Source organism: Phyllostomus hastatus, unplaced genomic scaffold, assembly GCF_019186645.2.
Source record: "Phyllostomus hastatus isolate PE091 unplaced genomic scaffold, TTU_PhHast_1.1 phas_contig_137, whole genome shotgun sequence".
NCBI classification, from domain to species: domain Eukaryota; kingdom Metazoa; phylum Chordata; class Mammalia; order Chiroptera; family Phyllostomidae; genus Phyllostomus; species Phyllostomus hastatus.
The window spans coordinates 17,351,684-17,361,662 of NW_025333583.1; the positions used below are offsets into that span (position 1 = coordinate 17,351,684).

At 39.1% G+C, this 9,979-nt stretch overlaps 1 protein-coding gene across 1 annotated transcript; it reads right to left on the reverse strand.

Moving 5' to 3' along the window:
- Positions 1 to 891: 891 nt before the first annotated feature.
- Positions 892 to 5,358, reverse strand: FAM237A (family with sequence similarity 237 member A). The gene is made up of 2 exons (XM_045852426.1): positions 4,947 to 5,358; positions 892 to 1,031 (listed from the first exon to the last, which is right to left on the reverse strand). The coding sequence occupies exons 1-2, from the start codon at positions 5,356 to 5,358 to the stop codon at positions 892 to 894; spliced, it is 552 nt and encodes a 183-aa protein (XP_045708382.1).
- Positions 5,359 to 9,979: the final 4,621 nt, after the last annotated feature.

Sequence of the window (9,979 nt, forward strand, 5' to 3'; positions counted from 1 at the left end):
ATTGATTCTATTGGAATGATTGGACAGATGAGAGTAACTATATAAGATAAAAAGAGCAATACGCCTGGAACCCGAATACATTTGCTAACTGGACTTCTCTGCTATGAACCTCATTCAGGCCTGGCCATCTTAAGGGAAAAAAATTTATGGGTAATTTTCTTATAAAGCTGTTCATTTGACTTTTGGCTTGCTTTTCAATGCAAAGTGTAACCAATTACAGAGTTTTAATAGTTAATCAGACAGAAAATATGCTAATTTGGAAGGAACACACAATGCTATTTTATTCAAGTTTTGATTATCATTAATGGTAACATTAAATATTGAAATAAAGAAACTTTAATAATATTACCTCGGGTCCAGAGCTTTTTATTCATTTTGTTTCCATTAGAACTCTTTATTTGTCAATGTTTTTTTATTTTTCGCTTCATTCAGTTCAAAATATTCAAAAATATTCTTTCAAACAAGATCTGGGTATCACAGGTCATCAGTAACTTGTAATTAATATAGTCGCTTATATGCCCGTGCATAAGCTGTCTAGCGGGTAATGGCCTGGAAGGCATGCAGTGTCTTCACGTTGAATGTATGACGCTCTAGTTCAGCAACAACGTCACATGCATCTCAGAGCACATGGTCAAAATGAATGCAAAGCAGCTGAGCATCCCCCAACCGCCACTGGTCTTTGAGAGCTCTCTGAACTTTTTCAGGCTGTGGGAGGATCTGGCGGTAACGCCACTTGTGAAGGAGCGTGCTCGCAGCCTCAGAGAATGAACCTAAGCACTCTGAATGCGGCTTAACATTTATCTCTGGACATTCCCACCAAGTAAATGAATGATCAATAGTCAAGACAAAATAGACACTTTTTAAATTCCAAGATTTGAGTTAACTCTGAAGTTATTTTCTCTTTATTTCTGGGCCTCTGCTTGCTTTTCCAGCGAGCGTAGCCCCACTGCTGCGCATGCGCACACTTAGCAAATCTTCAATCACCTTTTTCTTCTTCAGGGAAAGGATTCTGAGTTGCTGAGAATATGCACCTAGTAGAAAAAAGGAACAAATCATTAAGTCACTAAATTTGTTTCAGGTTAATGAATATCAATGTGTTGGTTTTAAAAGGAAGACCTGCAATAACTGCCCTTCTACTATTAAAATTCTGTATAAATTTATTGAGAGATGTGTATGTAAGTTTGTGTTGATGAAAAGTTTTGTATCCTATGATGTTTAGCTATATAATATAAATTAAGTAAATTGAAATAAATACATTTCTTATTAACACATATTAAGATACCTTTCTAATTAAAAAATAGAAATGGTCATTATATAATTTTTAATATAAAAATATAAAGAAAAAACTTGAAACTACCCTAAATAGAATCTTCCAGAAACAACCATAGTTATATGCATACACACTTTATACCATAATGTAGTTTACCATTACTCTGTTATGGACATTTAAACTATTTTCAAATTTTCTGTTACTATAAATACTACTGTGGTGAATAGCCTCATACCTCATCACTAGTTACATCTCTGAATGTCTCCTGAGAATAGATTTCTAAATGAGTAATTTCTGAATGGGTTTCTTAGGAAATTTCTTGAAGTAGAAAATCAATAATTTATGCATCTTAATTATTTATATCTCTGAAGCATTGTTTTGTCTTCTGTTTAGTGTTTTAAAAATTTGCCAGCTAGTCAGACACCAACTGCAAATATCATCCAATTACAAGTCTAAATTTTAATTTTTTTGCCATGGAGGAAAGCAAAGACTCACAATTTTTAAAAAACATACAAACTCCCCAGGCAGGCAGGTTTTTCTGTCCTTCTTAGTGGCAGAGCAAGATTTTTTCAAGGAAAATGCTGTCATTTTTGACACAAATGAGGATATAGTTTAAAAGTCCCTTCAGTTGCATTGAAGTGTTTACTAATTCATAAATTAACCTCAACTCTGTTATTTTCTACTGGGGAGTTATCATCAGGATATTCTTTTCCTAAATCAATTCATTGAATTTCTGTCTCTGTTTCTCTCTCCCCGCCACGCCCTGCCCCGGCCCCCACCTCCCTCTCCTTTCCTGCCTTCATGTAACCCATTATAATTTAGTGGTTAGGCCTTGGTACACCATCCTCACACCTTCCAGATATTTCAACATTCAATTATTAGCTCATATCATTCCAGACTAAATAACAATGATCACTGGAGTTGTGTTTTTTTCTCAAGTGATATCCCCAGCCCTCAGGTTTTTGAGAATTCTCCTTTCATTTTTGAGCCTCCTCTATTCCTGCTTATTGTTGTCATAAACAACCATGGTGTCCAGGTCATCCATCCCCCAGGTTGGGAAGGTGTCCTTGGGGTAAAGCTCTTCAAGATTCTCTTCAGAGTTAAATACATGCCTTTTGTACATTTATTTTTATAGACTCAGAACATTAGAACAGAGAACCTGCAGAGACTTCATGGGTCATCTAATTCTTTCCATACACCTCTTTCTCAGATGAAGAAACTGAGGGATAAATAAATTAATAGACTTGCCCAGGTACATAGCTATTTGATAGTTACTATTTTTATATTTGTTGAGCTATATTAACAAGTGTGATATATTAACATATAAAATTACATGGGAGCTTTATGTTTTTAAAAAAACATGATTTATAGCAACATTTCTCAACTGTATTTGAACTATTTCATTCAAAGCCATCACAGTAAGAAGAACTTTTGCACATTATGCAAGCACTTAATTTACCGTGTTTTTCAGACCATAAGATGCACTTAATTTACTGTATTTTTGAGGTAAATTAGGTTTCAGAGGAGGAAAATAGGGAAAAATTTTTGAAGCAAAAATGTGGTAAAATATTTAATAACATAATATTTCACCAATGTAAATATAAACAGAACTCAACAGCAGCATTAACAGCCATTATTCCTCCCAAATTTGGTGGGGGGGAGGGTGTGTCTTATAGTCCAAAAAATATAGTAGTTCTTTCCTTCCATTCTGATTATGTGATTTCTCTGAGAACAATAGAGGCTAACACTTCTTCACCTTTACCCAATCCCAACCTGGTGGCATGTTAATCCTCCAAAGACAAAAGAAAAATTTGTGCAGAATTTGTGCAAGTACACCCAGGACCAGTTGAGCCACTAGAGATTTAATCAAGCCTCTTGAGATGAAATCTCAGTGTTCCTGCCATGATTGAACTTTCAGACACAGTGTCTTCTTGACCCAAGACCCTCTTTGACTATAATTATACCAACCAAATGGAAATTCTTGTTTCTCGGTCTGCAAATGATTGTTTATGTCAAATGTTAAAATAATTTCAGTAAAGTGAAATATTTGCTCTTGCCACTCGCATAGCTAAAGTTTGCAGAACAGCTGGGTCAATAGCGACTCTGTACAAGGTGAGGGAAGTGGCTTCCACAGCTGAAATTAAATGAAGATAGAAATGCCAAGTTGAAGTATGCTCCGAAAAATACTCTCTCTGTTGCAAGCAAGCAGGCAAACTGAAAGCTGTTTCAGATAAAGAATACTTCAGCTGAACACAAATATTATTTTCATTTATTTTGTAGAAACTTGAATAATTCAAAGTGAATGCAAAATAAAAAAAATGAGTATAACAGCTAAATGTGGTAAGAATGGAAGAAAGGGCTCTACAGTGCAGAGGAAGAAAATATCCAGTCCTTAATGATGCTGATGTCTTGTCAGCCTCTGCTTACAGTATTGTGTACATTTTGGTTACCAACATTTAAAGACACTCAATTTGTGTTTCTACTTTAGTAGCTTAACTGACGAAAGAACATTTCTTCTAAAAAAGAAACTTGGTTTAAGTGACAATAACACTTGCTAAAATAATAAATTTATCTATAAACAATATTAGTGGATTATCTGGTGTTATGGATCAGGAAACCATGAGGATTTGTAGTTACTAAGGTTAAAACAAATTAGGTACATAAAGGCTCTACAATATCTTGGGAAAGGGTTGGTCTAACACTAGTATTGTTAATTGCTATTTTAATAGATTATGGAAATATATAAGGATGCTCACAATAAAACATGCATGTGCAAGAATTAATTATGCTTTAGTTTTCCACATAAATAATTCTCAGAGTCACCACCACTGAAACAGCCCTTGCTGCAAGCATTGGAAACTTATTAGTTGAAATGCCACCAGAAAAAGAACAAAAGCAATATGTATAGAGCTAAGGGATCTCTCAACTTATGGGCTAATTCTCCCACATACTAATTCTGTAAAGGATATTTCTTCTAGTGTCCCTAGAGAAGACTTTATTTTAATATAATCTTTACTTAAGTAAAAACCTCTAAATTTGTAGGAAATTCCAAATTATTACATTTTAATTATTCAGCTTGCTGGAAGTTAATTCCTTAAGATTTATTTAAAAAACAATGATGAGTCAACTTGCAAGCCAGACAATTGTTCTGCCCTTTACTTCATCAATTAAGTACATCTCAAGGAGCCCTTTCATTAATATGAAAGCAATGTACTTGGTTTTTTTTAATTTAAAAAGAGCAAGAGTTTATGCATGGTGAATGTTCCCCAGGTTTATGTTCGAATCTTCCCAATGCCATAGTAGCAAGTAAACACAGACTATGCCCTAATATTCAGGCTAATGGTAAAAAAAAATAGTGTTAATTTTGGGGCATCCCTTTATAACTTCATGTTGTATTTTGGGACTCATGCTTTTCCCCTTCCTTTTCTTCTTGACTTTTCCTGGCTGCTGTTCACATGAAGTACAAGAATGAGAACAATATATTAACATAAAAAGCTACTATGAAATACAACAGGAAGTACTATCTATCTTCCTATCAGTGTGTGCTTTTGGGGTTCACCCCTGGGAGGCATATATGTGGCAGTGGATTTTTCTAAAGACATTTCCCTCTTCCACACAATTCAGCACATTCATATTTGATTGACCCTTCCAAGATTTGGGACCTGGGGTTGACCACCTTGTTTTTCCCTCATGTGCTGTGGATGCCCTGCTGAGATCTTCTCTTCTTCTCCAGCCAATTGCCTCCTTCCTAAGCCATGGTTCCTGGATAGCACACAGTCCACATAGATGTCCCAGAAGAGTTGGGCCAGATCCCAAAACAGTGCCCCATGCTTCAAGTTCCCAGATGACTTCAGGTAGATCATGAAATCCCAGAAACCTGACACAGTGTTGGAAATTCGAGGCTTCCGCATTTCCAGGAGGATAATTGAGGAAGACTCCCAGCACTGAGGATCAGCTTGGTTAAGAGCCAGCAGGTCTATCTGGCTGTGGCAGGAGAAAGGAGACACACAGCACATTCCAACAATGAGCAGGGAGCAGGTGAGGCTCAAGGGGCGGTAGATCCCTCCTCTGTTTCCAGGATCAGCCATGGCCCTGAAAATGCACATGATGGAAATATCTCATATGAATCCCTGCTTGTGCTACACTCAGGAAAGAAAATAATTATGCCTTTAAGAACCTTGGTGACCCCACTGTCTCTAGGAAAAGTCTTATCCTTCCTCTCATATTACAAGCCCAATTCTATCTTAAATGATTTGTTGTCCAGTTACATAGTATAAAACCAAGATATATAGCCTATGAAATATGTATTCCTAAGAAGTGTTCCTTCTGAGATGAATGAGTGAATGTGTTTTTCCTTAGCACAGAAGAATGTGGTTTAAGAGTATAAAGCGAAAATTTAAGATCTTGTTGCACAGTTTTCATCATTCTACAATACTGTAATTTAGCTTATCTATCTTAATCAAGGACTTCCATGCAATTAAGAATTTTAATATAATCTTACCTTTGGATCTTTTCCTATTCAAGGTGATTTTAATTTTTTTAAAAAAGAGCATAATATTTGCACACTGTTCTAAATAAAAAACAAACACAAGATAGGGTGATAAAAAACATGTGAACCAAAGGGCACATATTTACCCAATTAGAGTAGACTCAATAGACCTTTTATCAGCACCAGAAATGTTCTCCAATTCTAATCTAAATTTCATAAAGATGATATTTTCTCATTTCTATGTTCTTGTTATAAGTGTCAAGAATTTCAATAAAAATAATTTGCCTCTCATTTAACTTTTCTGGCTATCAAAGCCTGTTGCAATAATATCAAGGCATATATATTGCACCTTGAAATTGTTACACTTCAGACAAGTGCAATGAGAAATGACATCCTTAAAATGGTAATAACCTAAGTTTCTCTCTAAGAAAAAAATTTATTATCTGGCTCTTCATAGACTATATGAAATTTATATCATTCTATAACTCTAATGGAAAGGAAAAAGCAAGAGGACTTATACAGCTCACTTTCAGCTTTATCTTACATTTCCAAATGTTTCAGATGCTAGTATGAAGGCAACTGGGCTCAGCTCATGGGAATATATCTACTTTGAAATATTTAATAATAATACTACGATGTGGAATCTTTTTCTTCTGGACAGCACAAGAACATACTGAGACACTCTGAAACTGATATTTCATAAACCATCTTAGAACATGTCTGTTCCTCTTTTGAAGATGTATGTTGAGATACAAGATTATTCAAAAATACTCACTCTGTGTTTCAGATTACTGACACAAGTCTCTACCTGAACAAAATTATACTCAATATGTCCTCTTCTGAACTAAACTATCAGAGTCAAGGGGCCCAAAGGGGTCCTTTTTCTTAAGGGACAAGCCCAAGATAGTGTTAAGTTTAAGAGGTTGAGCGGGACGCTGTCCAGCGTGCTGAAGTTGGCGTTGTCCGGGTCTCCCTGCCTGCTTGCGCCACCGCGGCGCACTAGGGCTCCTTCAGGTTCCATGAGGAGGATCCTCCTCGAGCTTGGAAGTTCCTCAGCCCTGGGGTCCTCCGTACATCCCGCTACGAGTCCTGCGCTGGGTTCGGCGAGTCTGTTCCATGGCACCTGTTCCATGGCCTCACCCACCTCCGAGAAAATCTGCCAGGGACCCTCTGTATGTCCTTTGTGCCCCACTCGCCTCCTTACTCCACACCTTCCCTCCCAGGTGGCAGAAGGGCACCCTCTGCGCTTACCTGCTCAGTTCTGCCTGGGTTCCCGCAAGTGTGTGGAGAGAAAACGCTCAGGTTGCTCCCGGATCCAGTGAAGGTCCCCAGCTTCAGCGTCCTGAAGTCTAAGGTGCTTGTTCTTAAGTAGTGGGAGTGTTCCGCGCCTCTTCAAGTCTACGTCAAAGCGCCGGGAAACTGCCACCACCTCTAGCCCCCACGTCCATCTCCCACACCCTCTTCCCTCCCTCCCTTGAAAACCTCACTTCAGGAAATAAGCAGGCTTAGCCATACACACCCTCATTGACCGTAACCTGCATCACCCCCACCCCAGCTCAACAGAAATGAGCCTTTGTGTGGTTTGGCTTTTCTGTCCTAACTCGGGAGTTGTGGCGCTGCAGGCAGGACCTGGAAAGTTGGCACCCAGCTCCGCGCCAAGGGGGATTCTCCAGACTCACAGTCTCCAGGCGTGTCTTGCTTGAGAATAAAGAGAGGCGAGAGAACACCCGTGATTAAAGTAGGGCAAGGCACGTGGGCTCCCGCTCCACCGTCAGTAAGGTGCTTCCCGGATTCACCCTTGGTGTGAATTTCTCCTGCTTGCCTGCGGTCTTGGGCTGGAAGGAGAAAAAACACCCCTGGGGCAAGGATGCGTGCTGGTAGGAAGCTCCCCCCGACTGAGGACAGGAGATGCCTTTATCTCCAGGACCTGTGGCCTGGATAACCTCAGGAGCTCGGGTTGTTGCTGGCGTCATTTGAGTCAGCCCACCACTCCAAATTCACAGCGGGGTCCCTGTTTTCCAAGAAGAGGAACCGGTTGGGATTGCCTGTGATTCTGAACTCACAGCTAGTGAACATCCTAGCTCCTGGCTAGAGTCCTGTCACCCCTTCAAGGTTCTGCTGACTATTAGCGTTCACCCTACCTGAAATTTTCCCAGACCAGACACCTGTGGCAAAAGTCATACCTTTGCAAATGTTTCCAGGTTTTGCCCCTTGCCTCAAAATCTTCTAAGCATCCTGAAAACCACTTGCAGTATCCATTTAACTAAAGGCTTTTATGCCAGCTCTATTGTATCCATGGTTACCTTCCAGAGGGGGCACAGGGAGGAATCAGACTTTTAACAGTGTTTACCAAAGCATGGAGACCCCCACCCCTACTCAAGTAATAGGAAGACAGCTCTGGAGATAATTCCTTAAGGTTCTGGGCTTATTCTCCTGCCTTGAAACTAAAACAGGATGAAATGTACTTCTGTTTCTCCATCTGTGATTTGGGCATACTAAGTCCTGCATTTGATTACATACCAAGGGTGTGGGAAAAGGTCATAGGGTGAGGTTTTGGACTTGCTTCCTAAACTTCAAGAAGGTCATTAGAGAAACACAGTGCATGTGCACAGGGACAGAGTTTGGCATGGGGGAACCCCAAGAAAGAGAGAGGGAAAGGAGGGGACAATGAAACAATCCTTGAGAATGTGACTGTCACAGCAAACCTCTTGAAGAAGGAGTTGCACAAGTCTCCCAAGGCCAAAAGGGAGGAGATGGTGTCCTCCAGACAGAGAATTCAGTATGGGGAAAGGCACGGAGGGAGCACTCAAAAGAAAGGAGTGTAGAGAGAGAAGGGAGGATGGAGGTAAGGATGTGGGGATTTAATTCTGGTTTGGGGCATGTCAATGGTTAACATTGTCCTTGAAAACATGGGTATACAAATATGCAGTGCTTACTTTATTTTTAAGTGCCTCTGTGCCAGCCACTATTCTAGATGTTGTGTATACAGAAGGAATGAAACTAAGTACCTGTACTCATGGAGCTTATATTCTACTGGGGGGTGGAGAAATAAAATTTACATTTTAATGTTAAAATTATACATGTATAATGATTTGTGTCTCTAGTTTCTATGTTGAATAGTGAGTTTACACCTATGCATCAAAAATGAACACATAACTAACTAATTATATAAGTAAATAGTGACCTACATGAGTCAATAATGAAAGTATATGTGTCATTCTGAAACTCGAAGAAAAATGTATGTGTAATGTGGCAGGTATAATAAGAAAAAGCACAGGGTCATCAACAAAAAGTAAAGCAGGTTTAGAAAAGGATGATGGAGAAGAGTTATTTTATATGGAATAATGAGAAGCCTTTCCTGATGAGGCAATATTTGAGTAAAGACCTATTAAAGTGGAAGAGTCATACATATACATGTGAAAAATGCTCCAGATAGGGCTGAGGGAAGCATGCAGCAAGCATTTCATAATGGTAAGAGGTGAGGTCAGAAAGGTGGTAAAAAAAATCCATCCTGGCTGCTCAGTCGAGAACAGACTGGGGAGCAAGGGCAGAGGTGGGGAGTCTGGTTAGGAGCTGGTACAACAATCTCGATAAGATATGATGGTAAATTAGATAAAGGTGTTAGCTGTGGAGTCAGGGAAAGTGATCAGATTCTGGGTATATTTTTATGGTAGGAAGGACAGGATTTATGGATGGGCTGGATGTAAGGTTCAAGAAAAAGAGAAATTGGAGATGACTCCATGTTTGGGAGGCTAAGCAACTGGAAGTTTGGAATTACCACCAGCTAAGAGAGGAAACATGTTTTGAGGAAGGGTTTTGGGAGAGGCAAATCAACAGGTTTTTTTGAAAGATGTTAATTAAGTTTGAGATGACTGACATCCTCATGGAAACGTTGTATAGGCAGAGAAAAAAAATGGGAACTAAAGATAAACTCTTGGGATACAGTGCACAGGAATGAAGTCTAGATTTGGGGGTTAGATTTCCCTGTAGGCAATAGTTCAAACCATCATGGAAAGCATGTAGAGTGGGTACAACAGTAGCCCAAGGGTAGAAACTGAGAAATGTCAACATTTACACAATCAAGAAACAGAGCGTTAAACGGAATCAGGAGAGCTTGGTGCCTTGGAAACCAATAAGATAGTTTCACAAAGAGGCAAGATATTAACCATACTACATAGATTCAGGAAAGGAGGTCAATAAAATAAAGACAAAATTTTCCC

Bases quoted from the DNA above. Each gene is read 5' to 3' on its own strand.
- FAM237A (XM_045852426.1), bottom strand. From the start codon at position 5,358: ATGGCTGATCCTGGAAACAGAGGAGGGATCTACCGCCCCTTGAGCCTC. The intron at 1,032-4,946 runs GTGGTCAACCCC...TTTTTCTACTAG, and splicing joins GCACATGAGGGAAAAACAAG to GTGCATATTCTCAGCAACTC.